The sequence below is a fragment of the Dendrobium catenatum genome, unplaced genomic scaffold (genome assembly GCF_001605985.2).
Source record: "Dendrobium catenatum unplaced genomic scaffold, ASM160598v2 fragScaff_scaffold_9, whole genome shotgun sequence".
NCBI classification, from domain to species: Eukaryota; Viridiplantae; Streptophyta; class Magnoliopsida; order Asparagales; family Orchidaceae; genus Dendrobium; species Dendrobium catenatum.
In genome coordinates, this window is record NW_021318471.1 from 2,928,607 (window position 1) to 2,945,861 (window position 17,255).

At 33.4% G+C, this 17,255-nt stretch overlaps 1 protein-coding gene across 2 annotated transcripts in view; it reads left to right on the top strand.

Moving 5' to 3' along the window:
- Nucleotides 1–2,058: 2,058 nt before the first annotated feature.
- The window catches only part of LOC110110275 (protein ROOT HAIR DEFECTIVE 3-like), a 31,959-nt gene continuing 16,762 nt past the window's right edge, over nucleotides 2,059–17,255 (top strand). The window contains exons 1-4 of one of the 2 annotated variants that reach the window (XM_020841670.2): nucleotides 2,059–2,218; nucleotides 9,237–9,386; nucleotides 15,515–15,581; nucleotides 15,697–15,799. In XM_020841670.2, coding sequence (XP_020697329.1) covers nucleotides 2,191–2,218; nucleotides 9,237–9,386; nucleotides 15,515–15,581; nucleotides 15,697–15,799 — 348 coding nt within the window. In that variant the 5' untranslated portion in view covers nucleotides 2,059–2,190. Of the gene's footprint in view, nucleotides 2,219–3,039; nucleotides 3,329–9,236; nucleotides 9,387–15,514; nucleotides 15,582–15,696; nucleotides 15,800–17,255 lie in introns of those variants that run through there. The other variant, XM_028700895.1, reaches the window with a different exon arrangement.

Sequence of the window (17,255 nt, forward strand, 5' to 3'; positions counted from 1 at the left end):
AATTCTGGAAGAAATTATATGCCACCGCCCTATTGGTTAAAGGGAAATTCACCTTTTCTGTCTCTCATAATTGTAATCTCTTTATGGAGTGGGATCATTGGTGCAATGGGAGATCTCTTCACGATATTCTGCCTACCTTTAGGTTCATGAATTCTTTTGTGAACTCTTATTATGCTAACAATTGCTGGTATCTTCCCCCCTCTACTCCTTTTCTTTTGAGGAATGAAATTACGGGTATCAACATTGAGAATCAAACGGCTGTGCTCTGGGAGGACTCAGTTAAACCTTCTTTCTCTATCTTTTATACAAGTTATTTTTATAATCTTGAGGAGGGTAGTTGGCACAAATTTATATGGCATAAAAGAAAATCCGTTCGGTTTTTCTCTTATTCTTGGATGGCGTTGCTGGGCAAATTAAAAACAGCTGACCTGCTTATTCTGAGAGGGATTGATGTTATTCCCTCTTGTGCTTTTTGTTTGAATGGCTGTGATAATCACTCTCATTTATTTTTTGCTTGTGATTACTCCTATTCGGTGATTGTTTCCCTGCTGCCACCTTTGGATGTCTTTCTTCTTAGGCCTAACTTGCTTCATGTTTTTGAGTATATTGATGATTCCCAGGATTTGTGTAGTTGGGAGAAGGTTTTTTGCTATTTTACTATCTGCAACTCTATTTACTACCTATAAAAGGAAAGAAATTCTAGGAAATTTGAAAATGTTTGGATCAGTCCCACTCAGCTTTGTAGAATTATTCGCAGAGTTATTCTTGCAAAAGTGAAAAAATGGAAACATTTTGATGATCTCGACAGACGTTTTGGCATTTCTGGATAATTAATGGCTGCCGTTTCTTTACCGTATGTGGGTTTGGTGAGAATTGTTAACCATTTTGTTTTTGGGGTATTGTCTTGTTCCTGCAACTTACTGGATGTGGAGATATTTTTGGAAGGATGGAATGTTCTGCTGGGAAGAATATACGGTGTTGGCAATTTACGAGTCCCTTCGCCCCTTCGTTCTACCTGCTATGCCTGAACTAGACGATGATGTTGCTCCCATTAGTAGAGCCCTTGGACGGTCTTCAGGCAACCAGGGTTCCAACTTTTTTGCGTGCTTAATTTATTTCCTGAGTCCAGTTCGCTTTGGCTTGGGAGCTGGGTTTTTTCTTTGCTGCAGCCTCTGGGGCTTAACTGAATTTTTGGTGCTGTTGGTCGACTGCTGCACGTCCTCAAGTTCCAGTTTTGGTGCTCCAAACCACAATTTTTGGTCTTCCTTACTGAAAAATTACATGTAATGGGTGGTTTTGTTGGGGTTCCTCTTCCTCTTGACCCTCATAAGATTTTGTTTTTCTTGGCTTATGTTGGGTTGCTTTTACTTGTAATTTTTTACTTTTCTTCTCTTAATATATGGGCTTAGGCCTTCTCCAGCCAATGGCGTTCGTCCCAATCGGACGGCAATTTCGCCGGCATTTACATGCCAATGAACAGTGCGACGCCAAATTTGGCGTCGCACTGTTCATTGGCATGTAAATGCCGGCGAAATTGCCGTCCGATTGGGACGAACGCCGAACGCCATTCACGCGTATGCCAATCGGCTGGAGAAGGCCTTAGTATCACTTCTATTCTCAGCCTTTTCTTATTTTTAGTTTGTGTTTTAAATTTAGTTTGGATTTTAAACAATAACTATTTATTCATCTTTATTTAATTATTATCAGCAAATTATAATTATAAATAATATAATTAGAAATTAGTTTAATTATATAATAATTTAATTAGTGGTTTAATTATTAATTACAATTCTAATCATCAATATTTAATTGATAAATTAAATTATAAATAATATAATTAAAAGATATATTGATAACTGAATAATTAGTTATTTAAACTACTAATTATTTAATTACTTATTTCAATGTTATTTAGACTACTAATTATTTAATTAAGACTTTAATTATTATTTAATATTTGAATATCTATCAATTACTAATTCTTTTATCTTCTGTTAGCCTTAGGCCTATATAAGGATTGTTATTCCTCTTCTTTATTGTCTTCGCCTGGTAATTTGAGGTAGAGTTTTCTTCATATTGAAAGCTTCTTCGCCTCCTTTAACAACGTTTCCTTCTCATCGGATCGAAAGTCATAACAGATATATAACGTTCTTCCTTCGCCTCCTTTGACGACATTCATCGCCTCCTTCGATGACGCGGGAGCTCGCTCGCTGCGACGGTAATCATCTTTCTCCCCTTTTGTGGGCTTCTTCGGCCAAATCTTGTAATTCTGCATAAATCCTCCAAACCATATGTTTAGTAAATGTGGGATTTACAGCGAAAATGGGGAAACTAAGGATTTGATTCGCGGTGAGATTTAAGATTGCCTTTTTTCTGTTTGGCAGGATTTAATCCTGCGTAAATCCGGCTTTAAATATGATAGCAAACAACCTTAGTGCAGGATCATCCATGGTAATCCAAACAACCTTAGTGCAGGATTTTGTAAATACTGTAAAACCTAATTTAGTAAATTCTGGATATATTAAATCCTAAAAATTATTTGGCAAGATTGTTGTTAAATCTCATTAAATATAATGAAATTATTTAATAATATAATCCAGAATTTAAAATGAATAGTTTATTTAAAAATTAAATTTAATGTGATAGGTATAAATTACTTATTTATTTCAAATTTAATTATCTCAATAAATTATATTGATAAATTTTATAATTAAATGATTGTTTGATTATCAAATATTTTAACTATTAATTTTATTACTTATTATAGTACTAATTATTAAATTACTTATCCAATCTTCTTAATTTAATTGTGTTGATAATTTTTTATTTAATTACTTTATTATTTTTTGAAATAACTAATTATTTAATAAATAATCCTACTATAATTTGATTAATTATATAAGTATTATTTAATTTATTTTTCTTATTAATTATCTCATTAATAAAAAAAATTATCTCATTAATCTAGGATTTAGTAAATCTGGGATTTACGGCAAAAAGCGGGAAACGGGCATTTATTTAGCCGCGAGATCTACTGGGTGCTCAAATCCCGTTTGGCGGGATTTAGCATAAATCCTGTTGCCAAACAGGCCCTAAGAACTATTACGCTTCCGATAGCCTTAGGCCTACGCAGCTTTTTGTTTTTCCTCTTCTCCAATTCTCGTTGCTGCTACTTCCACTGCTTTGCTTGAGGTAGAGTTTTGAACGGATCGCTAAATGCCTTTTTCGCCTCCTTCATGACGTTCCTTGCTGTAGGATCGTAAGTCATGTCGGTTCGCTGTTCTTCCTGTTGAATCGGAAGTAACGAGGTAGCTCGCTCGCTGCGAAGGTAACCATCTTTCTCCCCTTTCTCAGCGCTTCTTCCGCCAAAACCCATAAATCCGCCGAGCTCTCGGATTTGTAAATCCAGTATTTACGGAAAAAAGGGGGAAACGGAGTATTTATAGGATTTGAGATGTCCATTTTTTTTTGTGTTTGGCAGGATTTACCGTAAATCCTTCTCAAATCCTGTATCAAACAATCCTTGGTGTTTCTTGACGCAGCCATGCTTTTAAGTACTTTACTTTTGAATAAAGAGGCTTTGCATTAATTTATTTGGTTTTTTAGATCTTTTTGGGGGATTGATAAACTAGAGCTTCGAAATTGTCATGGTTATGGGCACCTTTAGACCATCTCCAACCGTTCATCAAACAACCGAATGGAGGCCCTCAAACGTAGCAATCTAACGCCATTTACTCCGTCATTTGATCGCAGTTGAACAGTGCGACGCCAATATCTCACTGTTCACTTGCGCCATTCTTTTCTCTCTCCCAAACTTGCCTAAGAATGGCGCGAAAGAAACGAGCAATGGTTAGGGGGCAAAATGGCATTCCATTGGAGATGAATCACAACATTTTTTGGTTTTATTGCATTTTGCAGTGAAAAATGAGAGTTTCGGTTGGAGATGCCCTTACTAGGGTCATCCTTTTATGCTTTAGGGGCTTAGGGTTTTGTGTTGAACTTAGTCAAGAATTTCGTCTGCCCAGGGATTATAGTTTGCATTGGGGCAAAAATCAATTTTGTTTTCGAGTTTTGGGCTTAATTTTTTTTTACTGCTACTTTCTTTTTGAAAAACCTACTAGAAAATTTTGAGTATTGTGACAAGCATAGACTAGAAGGCTCTATCTTGCACATGTGCACCCTCTCCATGGCTTCATGACATGTACATTACATTTACACAATTGCTGGTTGAGGTAGCAATGATTTTGTTTAAAACAAAACACAAAATTCCCAAGTGAAGCCTTAGTTTGATGGGTGTGCTAAAGCTGAATATGATACCATCATGGTTCCTCGGAGGTGCATTTTTTCCCATAATTTTGTTGCGCCTATCTACCTAAACAACAACCAACATTGTCAAAGTGATACAAACGATGATAGATTTCTTTGCGTTGTTCATTTTCGACACAAAAATGCTCAATTACAAAGCTATCGTGCATTTTTTAAAGGGATCATGCTTTTAAGAAAATGCCTTGATAGCATTTACACGCTACCTCTATCATTGTATTGTCATTTAGGGGCCTCAGACGGTGATCTATGCCAACTAAATTCGATAAGTTTTTTAGAATGAGAAGTTTGAACTTTTTTGGATGTTGTGTTTTGTTGGTAGTGAGGCCTGCAATGCTTTATGGTGCCGAATGTTGGCCATTAAAAGAGAAGCATAATACTAAGTTAAGTGTGGCAGAGATGAGGATGCTCAGGTGGATGAGTGGATTTACCCTTAGAGATAGGATACGAAATGAACATATACGTGAAAAGGTTGGAGTAGCTCCAGTAGAAGATAAGATTAGAGAGAGTCGCCTTAGATGATTTGGTCACATAAAACGGCGGCCTTCCGATGACCCGGTTAGGAGAGTAGAGGTATTAGATTTGACTTATGTTAAGAAAGGTAGGAGTAGACCTAAAAAGACTTGGTTAGAAAATATTAGGAATGACCTTTCTTTATTAGATTTAAATGAGAATTTGACTTTTAATAGGACACAATGGAGAAAAAGAATTCATGTAGCCGACCCCACGTAGTGGGATAAAGGCTTGATGTTGTTGTTGTTGTTGTAGAAGTTTGAACTAGCATAGAACTAACTAAAAATTTCTCACCATGCTTTATCATCATAGCAATCATTTTGTTCAAGTTCTTTTGTTAGCGACCTTTCTTATACATTTTGAATTGAGCGATTTAAATCTAAAAGTCTTTATTTGTCATAAATGTTGGTTGTAAGCATTGAAATTATCACAATGATATTTTGAATTTTGATGTTGTTTTAAATATTTATTTCTAATTTTTTGGTTTATTTTTGTCGTAATATGCTTATGATGTTGGTGCTTATGAGAAATAGATATCTCCTTTGGTTTTTTATTCACAATAATGGTATATTTCATTTGTTTCACAATGCTGGTATTTTTTATGAGAGCTAGATATCTCTATGATCAGTTTGGTTTATTGCTTAGATCGCAAGCACATTTATTTAGCTTCATTGGATTCCCAAGCTCAGTTGCTTCAAATCTTTATTTAGCACATATGATTTGTTATTTTTGTCCAACCATTGTTTGAAAGTTTATTGATTGTTATTAAGTGGTATTGTTGTAATTAATTTTCTTCCATTGCCATTATTTACTTGTGTTTTAGGGGCTTCCCTATTAGCTTCTCTAATTTACCTTGTTTCATTTTTGTTTGTACACTAAATCCAGTCCAGATCTTTTTTCTTCTCTTCACGATTATGCTATTGTAGCTAGATACATGATATCGTGTTTGTGGATATTTTATTTCTTGGTTGTTTGTTTAGAGTTATTATACTTGTTAAATATCATTACCTTCTCTTCTTAAGTCTATTCAATATACGCTGGCCAAAGAATCATACTTATTTAAACATGATCTTATTGAAGAAATTATAGTTTATAATTATCGTTTGAGGATATTTTATATATAGAAGATGATTTGTAGTTACACTATGAGGTTATATTTGGTGTTAAAATTTATATTCCGACCCATATTAGAACATATTCATGAAGACAAACTTTTATACTTGAAAAAGAGTAAACAATTGAGATTGAAATCATATTGGAACTTAAACCTTTGAGTGAAATTGAATGCAGTCATGAAAATGAACTTAAAACTTAAAATTGTGAAAGTGTTATAATTTGAACTTAAAATTGCATATGAGTATGAGATTCGTTTTAAATTTAAACTTTCATCAGAAATTAAAAATGAACTTATGATTAGATTTGAAGCTAACTACATTTAGAATTTGAATTTGATCTTTATTATGAATATGATCTTATAATGAAAATTGAATCTACCTTTGAATCTGACATGAAATTCTAAAATATATTGAATTTAGTTCTGAATGTGAGCTTGAACAAATTATGCATGTTAAAGTTAATAAACCAAATAGAGAGTATGATTTAAATTTTAATCAAATTTTAATTAAATTGTTTTAACAAATCAAACTAAATTGTTTTATTTTGGTTATTAGTTCTTTGATGCCTAAACTCTTGAAAAGAATTTAATGTAGAAATATTAGGTTGCATCAATATTTCAAATAATTAAATAATTTCTAGTAGTATTTGTCTTAAAAGCATTACATTCAAATATCATCTATTTGGCTAAGGGTTGGTTTGGGGTGGGTACAATTGTTTGCAAAGATAATTGTGAATTGTTGTGTAATAAAAGTGGTTTTTTTTTTTATATATATATATATATATATATATATATATATATATTCATTTAGAAAAAGTTGGACAATTACAGAGGAGGAAGACATTGTTTAACATATCTATATTACTATATTGTTTAATTTCCTCATTCACTTGACTATATTTTGAGCCAAAAATACTAACAATTTATTAGAATATGATTCAACTAACACATTAAGAAGGTGGGAATGGATGGGAGGTATTAATTTAGGTTCATGTTTTTGGAGCAAGAAATTAATGTTTTATTAGTAAAAGAACTAGGAAATTACAGAGGAGAAAGACATTGTTTTTCTGACCCCTTTTTCTCTTTGATTTTCTAGTTCCTTAGAGTTTCTTTCTGAAAACTTTCTCTTAATATTTTGATGTTCAATCTGATTGATCCCTCGTTACTCCCTCCTTTGACTTTACTTTATAATGATAAAGAATATCAGCTGCATTAAAATGCAGGAAATATTATTATAAGAAATCATGATTACAAGTTTTGAGGAGATGATACTAATTTTAGCATCATTTTTGTATACTATTAGAACCAAACTGACACTATAATTTCTTGACAACAATCTTCTTGACCATGATGTTGCTTAGCTATTGGGTTAATATTTCTTTGAAACATTTTGGGAGTTCTTCCTTCCCTTGTCAATTATTGCAACTTCAATAGGTTTCTAGTCTTCTCAACTTAAATTTCAGGCCCCTTCTTAATAAGTCAACTAAGTTCCTAATCATACACCCCTTCCTTTGAACTGGTTCACTCTAATGAATCAAGCGGAAGGAGAGTGGCAATTCAATTTTTCTCTTTTATGTCAAGAAGATAGCATTTATTTTATTACGAATAAGATCATCTATGGTAGAGAGAGCATATTAACCACCTTAGTCTCCACTACCTTATAGCTTAGTTTAACTACTATTAGTATGCGAACTCTATATGTTTTTATGAACATTTAATTGTGTCTAGAGGTATTGAAGTAGCTTGTGGTTTTTATGAAAAGTTGTTTGTTTCTTTACTAGATAAGGTCACCAGCGCTTCAGTGCTTCATGAGGCATGAAATTTCTTTATCATATGTTGGGTTGTTATTCTAAAAACCTTTTAACAACTTAGAATTAGATGATATAAGTCTCTCGTTTTATGTCATACCCACATCTATTGCATATTCGAAATCATCAACTTTAAATGGATCTATAAGATGAACAACTCTTTCCCATAAAGGTCAAATATTGTACACTTCTCTATCCAATTCAACAATTCCATTAGGGAAATGTTGGAGTTCGGTTGATTTACCTGACTTTAATGTTTGATCTTGGTCCACTATAGTGACAATCTTCTTTCCATTGACATCCCATTTAAACTTCTTTGGGAGGCAGCAAGAGCTCTAGTTGTAGTTTCCAACACTTTACTTTATTATGTTATCAGTAGCAATGGTCAAAATAGTGGTTATTTTCATAAGAGGTTATTATGGCATTTATCTTTCTTAAATTTTATTTTTTGGTTCCACTTTTTTTTTTTTTTGTTGACAACTTTTAATTCGTTTTCCTTCTTTTCATTAGAGGGATTGCTAACTTGGGCTTTCTTCCTTTTCTTAATTTCCATGAAAAATATGTTTCCCTGTTGGGATCTTTGACATGGAAATGCTATAATGCAACTTTGCCGTGTGCGATATCAAACCATAATGTATTTTAGCCAAATTTTGGGGCTGTCAAAAATTACAATTCCAAGTTTTCTTGGGTTATAAATAGGACCCTAGAGCATGTGAAAATTCATTTCATACTTAAAAGAATTTCATATATCCTTTCAAATTTTTGTTATTGTATGTGACTTTTTTGAGTGCGACATATATCTTGATGACAAATTTATGAGAAGTTTTTTGTTGTGCTGATGTAAGACCAGAATTATCATATGATTATTTTAATTTTTTTTTAAATATTTGAGGAATCAAAATGGTCCTTCAATATAGTTAGGGATAATTTTAGTTCTTTGTAAAGAGTCAATGGATCATTTTGATTAGGAAAATATCATCAATGAAAAATTATGCGTGTGGAATGAATGTTAACAGATTGACTAAGAAATATAGTTGTGCTGCTTTTATCTATTGATTGTACTTGATTTTTCTCTTTTTTTGTATTTTTTGTTAACTTTTAGGTGTTCTTGTTTTATTTGTTTTCATTGTTTCTGACATCACACTATGCTCATATTTTGTTTTTCATTATTCTCTATATTTATCTCATTGCTCAACACTTAACTTTATAGACTGTTGCTTTATATTAGTCACAAAAAATGAAGCAGTTCTTCATTTGTTTGCTTGCAACATATTCGTTAATGGGCTGGGAAAAAAGGTTGTTAGATTTTGCTTTTAAGAAGTTTATGTCATCAGACTTAACTGCTTATTTAACTTGTCGTTACTTACTGCACATCTAAGTACATGTAAGTCAACTTTTTGCTTATTGACAAGAGTACATTTGTGAATGAAAATTGAGTGAGTTTATTCTTAAATACATGCATGTCATTTTGTTCACAGATATGGGGGATAGTAGTTGTCCTACCCAACTAATTGATCGAGATGGTGTATACAATGTCTCTGGAATGGAGAATTTCATGGAGACTATGAAACTTGGTGAATGTGGTGTCTCATATGCTATAGTCTCCATACTGGGTCCTCAGAGTAGTGGTATGTTGCTTGGTTTATTCTTAATTTGGATTAAGTTTTTTATTTTTTTTTCGTGCTCTGAGAGTAACATTTCACAATTTTCTTAGGTATCTCATATTATTGTAATTGTATGTCTTTAGATTCATCACTTTAATTTCAAGAATTTTTTAGTAGTCATGTCTTTTTTGCAGCTTTTCTTGCCACCCTTAAAAGAGAAAAAATTATTTTCTGTAATCATGGCTCAATGCTCCAACATGTTAAATTTTTTTACACAAATTTAAGAGATAAACCATTGATACAGAATTTATGTAATTTTATTCACTCCGGATTTGAAAATTTTTGTTCACTCCTGGCAAAAGAAGGTAGAATAGGAACCTAGAAGTTAGATTTTTCCTTCAAATTGTTAGCTAGAGCTAGATATGCCTAAATTATTGCATTGACTTATGAAAATATCTAGGACAGAGGAGTGGTTACATGAGACTTACATTCAAGCGGTAGTAGCTTGTATAAAAGTAGCGCAAATGTTTGGGATTGTCTTAGTCGTGTTTGCTATGTGTTGTTTCCAAGTTGCTTTTTAAATACTGTTTTGCAATTTTATTTTGTGCAGTAAACACAATGAAAATCATAGGCCGATGCATGTATCATAGGCATGATCATAAAGAAAGCACTTGTTGAGTTGCTTGTCAATCATTGCAAGAGCAGTTGTTGCTTTATTTTGTTAGATAGAACTCAACATGATATTATCAAATGAATCCTAATTATATAAAGAACATTATATAACACCAAACATAATGTAGAATAGGGTCAATGGAAGTTTTGCACCTCCCTAAGATTTTGGTAAACTTTCTTTGGCACCCTCTTCGCTCTAGATTATAATTCCATCAGTGATTACAAGGTAGCTAGTTTAAATGCTAATCAATTCGGTTAATGCTTGTGTTGATAAAATATTATAATGAACTACAATAATATCACAGTACGCTGAACACATACCCAAGTTAAAAGGAAAAATTGAATACTTTTCCTGTTATTGTTTGGTATTATTAACACAAATTCAAAACTAAAAGATTTGAATATTCAAATGACCTAAGACATCATTTTAAAGATAAATTAAAACTTCCAAAGTAGAATTGTGATGCACATGCTAGACTACATATATAGTAACTTGTAATGGATTACTAGGCTAAGAAACAACCAAGTAACTAAGAACTATAAATGATATTGAAGAGCACAATAATGGAAATAGTAAATAATTATGTATTCATGAACTTCTTTGAGGTTGAGTGTGTAATGATATGCTTGTAAAGAACTAAGGCCAGTAGATCTTTGAGGCGGATAAGTTTGAGTGTTTTTGAAAAAAGCCTCTAAATCCATTCTTAAATTAACTTGGCCATGTATAGAAAGGAGATTCAGTAGAGTTACGCCTCTATTTGAAGCACACACATGTAATGGATAAACCAAACTATATGAAACTTTGATAAGATAAAGCATCAATTTGCATAGAATCAGAATTATGATATCAGTACGTGAGAAACCATTTAACCATTGCCTTGGAGAAAAAGAAAAAAAAAACAAGTAGAGGACTCACGCTTTGCTTAGATGAAAGAAAGAAAAATGCTTTTCAAGTTCATTTTGGCTAACATCCAATAAAGCCACAAAAACGTGGTGCAATTATTTTTACTTTTTCTATTACTTGTGCTACAATACCTCATAACTTTGAAAAAGTGAGCATTGCGTAAGCTTGGGGGTTGTTGGTGCTAGGAAACTGTGATTGAGAAATGTTACTTATATGGAGAAATAATGTTTTCATCAAGGCAAGTTTTTATAATGTAGCAATTTATGTGGTTATAGCGGTCTGGACCAGCTATTGTCTTTATTTTAGAATATTTATTTTTTTAATTAAAAGAGTCAACATGAAATTAAATTGAGCTGAAATAAAAATTTTGAGTTTAAGTCAAGCTTGTCTTTAAAATTAACTCTCTCTTATCATTTTTCTTAATTTATAGACAAATAGATTTTACTCTCGCTCTTTTACTTTCTCTTTCAAAAATTTTAAAAGAGTTTCTAGGTCAAAATAAATAAGGCTTCTTTCAAAAATTGATTTCTCAGATCTTTGACAGTGATAAAATTTTAAATTAAGAACATAAAAAAAAGATATCAAAATAGAGCCATCTATTTAAATCTTGAATAAAAAAAATTATTTAATTGTGGCTTATTACATTTATGTCGATAATATAAAAAGATTAATGCTTATAGTTATATAAATTTAGAAATATGAAGAATTTAAGTTGTAGCAGAAGAGATAGATAGAAAAGGAAAGAGGAAAACGAAGGGAGAAAAGTTTCTAAATGAATAAATAATAATAAATTAATGTGTTTTGCAAGATTTATTTATTTATTTTATTATTTCAAGTTCTCTCATCTATTACATCAGTTATAATTCTTTTTTAATATAAGCATAAATTTTGAATTTTTTATGAGAGACTCATAGGGATAGAAAGGGTGAGAGCTTATTTTATTAATTAAGTTTCTATATTAATTAAGAAGAGAATTCAATTTTTAAAATAATACATAATAAATAGATATAATTAGAATAGATATTAGGCTGATTAAATTTACTTTTTTTTTCTCGACTCCAAATTTTGAAAATGGCTTAATATTCTCTATATAGGTATATATTTGATATATGTTACTTATTCCTTTTTAAATCGGAATTCGTTTGTTCTCTCATTTAAATAATAAACTTCTTAGGAAACAAAAAAAAAAAAAGAAAACTTTGAGAGAGCTCCATTTTGAAATAGAGCTCTCATGTTATTTTGAAAATTTTCAGACAATTTTTTATCACTAGATTATCTAAAGGATTAAGAAAAAAGAAAATGAAGAAATGCTTTTTGGATATAATTGAAATCATGGTGAGCCTATCTCAAAAGAGAATGTTCTTGACTTTAATACCATATTTAGTACCCCCTTCTGATGTGAAAGAATCAACAAAATTGCAAGATTTTATTAAGAAATTTGTTTTAGTAATGATTTTATAAGATTAATGTTTCACTAAGTAGGATTTTCAGATTTCGTAGTTATTGACTTGCTTCTAGCATGCGGTTACACGGTAGATTTACAGAGCGATTCAAAATAATAACAAGACGATAGCAAGACAAATATGTAAGTAACAGTAATCCGGCACTTAACAAATAGAACTTTTACCTTCGAGTTTCCCTCTCGATCGCTCCTTAGTAGTAGGGTTAACGGAGGATGAAGGTTAGAAAACCCAATGACGCCAATGAAAGACAGAAGAGGCCGGCGGTCTTGATCAACGGTGAGTTGGCTGGAGTTGGAGAGACGGGGGGTCGTCCTGCGATCTTCCATGGGGGGGGGGCGGGGTCGGTCTGCGATCTTCCACGATTCTATAGGTGGTTGATCTTCTATGACGTTCGCCAAAGTAAGGAGAATACGCTCCATGTATTCTTCGACGGTGCCTTCGGATCCAAATTCGGGACCGAAGAAAGGGGGTTTAAGGATGTCGTTTTCCTCTTGAGAATTGCAAACGAATCCGTAATCAACATCCGGATCCGCCATCCATGAGCTTGAGGGTAGGCGAGTGGTGTTCTATGGTGGAGAGAGAGAAGTTGGCGTCCTAGTCTAGGCTAAAGTTTGAAGAAATTAAGAGAGATCTGAAATTAATTTCAAATTAGGTGAATTCGGAAGGAAAGAATTTGAATTTTGAATTCAAACTCTCATTGAGAGAAATAAAGTGGGAGGGAGGAGTTGTGGGAGATAATTAGGGAGTCTTAATAGAGGGCAATTAATGAAAATTTGAGAGAGAAAGGCACAATGAAGGGGTCGGCCATATAGAGTGAGGAGGGAGTGGATTTGTTTTAATTAGGTGGGCCCCAAGGTTTAAGTAACTAATTCAAATCAAATCTGAATTTAATTTCATATTTAATTTAAAAGGGGAGGTTTCCAAATTGATGTTTTAGCATTTGGAAAGAACTCAAATTTCAAACTTTCATTGAAATCCAATTTGATGACTTTCCTAATTGCTTAAATTTATTCTAGGAAAGTGATTAATGACCAAAGGAATTTGAATTTCAAACTTGGGCAAGAGGGGGTGGGTCAGCGGCTTGTGTGGGGATCAGGGGGGGGGGGGGGGGGGGGGGTGGGGGGGGGGGGGGGTTGAGTGGATGGGAGTGCCGGCGGTGGACTGGGTGGAGGCCGGCGGCCGGAGATTTGGTGAGTCCGGTAGGGTTGAATTGACGGGTATTGCTCTCACCCATTAAGGGTTGCTCCTCTCAAGAACTCACCAGGAGATCATGTAAGAAAGTGGAGAAATTTTCATTCATAAACCTCATTAGGAAATAATACAAAGACTAGGCCTCCAAAACACCAAATGTAAAAGACATAAATGCCCTCAGGCTACAACATGACATAAATCCCTCATAGGAGTACAAATGAAAAATTGAAAATAAATAAAAGAAATGCACTAAAACATCATAAATAAGGACTATGAATCGTAGTCGTCGATCTACGATCCCTTCAATGTCAAAATGTACGGTGGATGTCCTCATCACCTTCTGCTTGAGGACATTTGGGAAAGAGAGAGGAAGGGATTGATGCAATGAAATATTTGAAAACTAGTGTTGAATATAGTTTCTTTATCATTGGTGATGAGACGAGGAAGGAGCTTCAAAAAACATGTTGATGGCAGCTATTCCTTCAAGATTAACAAATGTTTTTTAGAATTTGTATCTAAATGGGCCACAAAATCTTTAGCATTATCACACTGAAATATTGTTTTAATTGTCATTTTATGAGTAGTCTACCAATGCCTTTTAGATTGGCTCAATGCTGAAATATATTGGCTCAATGCTGAAATATATTGAATCATAAGTTGTTGTACCCGACTTGTTGTTGAGGTGCTCCCAATCTTTGAAAGATTTGCTTCCTTCTTCTCTATGATAACCTTTTAAATATTTTATTTTTTTATGCTGATTTTTTGTATTGTTCATCCATTCTTGACATTGTTGTTCTACTATCTTTGAACCTACAAGAATATATTGTTGCTTTAACACAATGCAACACTAATAAAGCCTTTATGTAATAATGGATTAGTTGGATTCTATAAGTAATTTTGGATATGGCTTAGTAGGACTATTCACAAGAATATAGGTTTTTAATATAATTGAACTTAAATCAAATCATGCTGTTAAAGTTGAGAGATTTTTTGAAGTTTGTCTGTGCTTATCCTGGCAAGCTATTTGTGACATAAATTGTCAACTCAAGAAAGGGCTCCATAAGTTGATACTTTTATAATCAACTACATAAATGCTCATATTGTGCAGCTCTTTTCGTTAAAGCTCTTTTCCTTAAAGGATATCTTTTATTTGCTCTGCTTTTTATTTGATAATCATTTTTATCTATTCTCTGTGATTAGATATGATTTTCTTTTATTAACCTTTATTTTTTCTTATTCATCACTTAGGTGCTCCTCTATTCTTGAGAAGTCTCAAAATTTTAATCCTGTGGCATAAGTTTTTTTTATCTGCCTGCTTAAGATATAATTTGCTTTCATAACTTTTTTTGTGCAGCATATATCAAAGGTTTCTGTGAACTTGCAGGCCAGAAAACACAATTATAATACATAATAAGTATTGGCAGCATGACAGATGTAGAGTAACACAAATAACTTGTATTAAATAGATTGTAACATGCAAGTTGAAACAGTTGGCTTGCTTTTGAATGGAAGCAACCTCAATCAGTTGTGGTTTATTATTGATTTTGTATGATTTAGTTATAGAACCTAGATGTTGGCCCTAGAGCTATGGTTAGTTGCCTCCTTTGTGATTTGAGTCATGGATTCAAGTCAATGAGTCATGGAAATAGCCTTTCTACAGATATAAGGCTAAGTTTGTGCATATCAATTCCACCCAAACCTCACATTGCGGGAGCTTTATGGGTACAACACTTAGTTACGAAACTTTTTGATGGATTCTTTGGGTGCATTTATTTAATTGTCAATTGCTGTTCCATGCAATGGCTTTTGCTATAGTTTAGCATTAATTTTGGCAAATACTTCCTGTAGAGTTTTTGGCATTCAAATTTTTTCTTTTTGATTTTTACAAGAGCGGAAATTTTGAATTTTCACTCTTTTGATAGGGAAGAGCACTCTTCTGAACCGTCTTTTCCATACCAACTTTAGAGAGATGGACGCATTTAATGGGAGGCAAGTAGCTTCTTTTGATATTTCATTACTTAAATTTATTTTTCATGTGAATAGATCCTTATATTATTATTATTATTATTATTATTATTATTATTATTATTATTTTGTACTTCAGGTCTCAAACTACTCAAGGAATTTGGCTAGCAAAGTGTGTGGATATTGAACCTTGTACTATTATCATGGATTTGGAGGGTTTTGATGGAAGAGGGGGTGGAGAGGTAGCTTTAAGATTTAACTCTTTTGGGCATAATTTTTCTTCAATTGGACTTAAAAAGCATCTTTTTGTATCATTTTTTACATTTGACTTTTGAATGCTCAATGTGCTAATTACACAGTATTATTTAAATCTTTCTTAGTGATTTACATGTTATCATTTTTCAAATCTTCCTTTCAGAATTGTTCACCATAGATATCCGGACATTTATTTTCCTGAAAATCAAAATAAAATGTAGCAATGAGCTCTGGTGTATTTACAATTTTACAAATAAAGTAAAATATTAGTCGATGTCAATTAATTGATAACGCTGACAGAGAATCATAATGTACTAAACTTATAATATGTGAATTTGTTAATTTTTTATATGGACATTGTTAACCAATACACAGAGAACAAAAAAAAGGAAGGAGGAAGAAATCTAGCGTGCAAATTTCATACCCGTCGGATCCAGGAATCCCGCTGAATCCCTGTGTACGCGGCGCCGTTTGAGTCGCATCCCGCGATTCCTGCTCAAATCCTGCGACGTTGCCTCGATCGAACGACCACGAGCGTCGTTAAATAGAAGCCGAGCTCCTCATTCGCTCCTCCCACGCGATCGAGCTCCAGTCGCTACTTCTTCCTCTCCCGATACCTCCCCTATGTCCGACCTCAGCCCCCATCCGATCTCCCAAGGTCGGAATCCCACCTCAGCCCCAATTCACCGCCTGTAGCTCAAACCGTTCTCCTCTGCCTCTATCAAGTGCCGATCTCCTCTGCCTCTATCAAGTGCCGACCTCCTCTAGCCTAGAGAGAGAGAGAGAGAGAGAGAGAGAGAGAGAGAGAGAGAGAAATAGTAAATTAATTAATAATTAATTATAGTTATAATTATTTAATTAGTTATAATTAATTTCGATTAATTATAATTAATTATAATTAACTTATTAATTATAATTAATTAATAATTAGTGATTAATTATTAATAATAATTATTTAATTATTATCATAATTAATATAAATTATAATGAATAATAATAGTAATAAATGCTTGCAAATGCTTCTCTTACTTCGACGTTCATGCCCTTCACCACCAATCCGCCGGTCGTCAAAGGTATAATTTTATGGAACCTAGTCTCTCTCTTACCTCGGCATGCGTGTCGAGTCGGTGGTCTGCCCATGCACGCTTTTCTCTAGCATGGTGGGAGGGGCAACCGGCGCGACACCTACGGCGAGGTAGGCGAGTGACACTCGGTTCCAAATCCTATTCTCGGTGTTAGTGTCGAACCGGAAAACCAACTCATGCACGCTTTTCTCTAGCGTGGTGGGAAGGAAACCCGATGCGGTGCCTACAACGAGACCGGGATACCCATAAGTACCCGCTTGCGGGGAAACGACTGCTTCTCTTTTGCAACATGTACCGAAGACCCATGCACGCCTTTCTTTGGTGTGGTGGGGGAACAAAAATTTTACGGCCGCGGTGT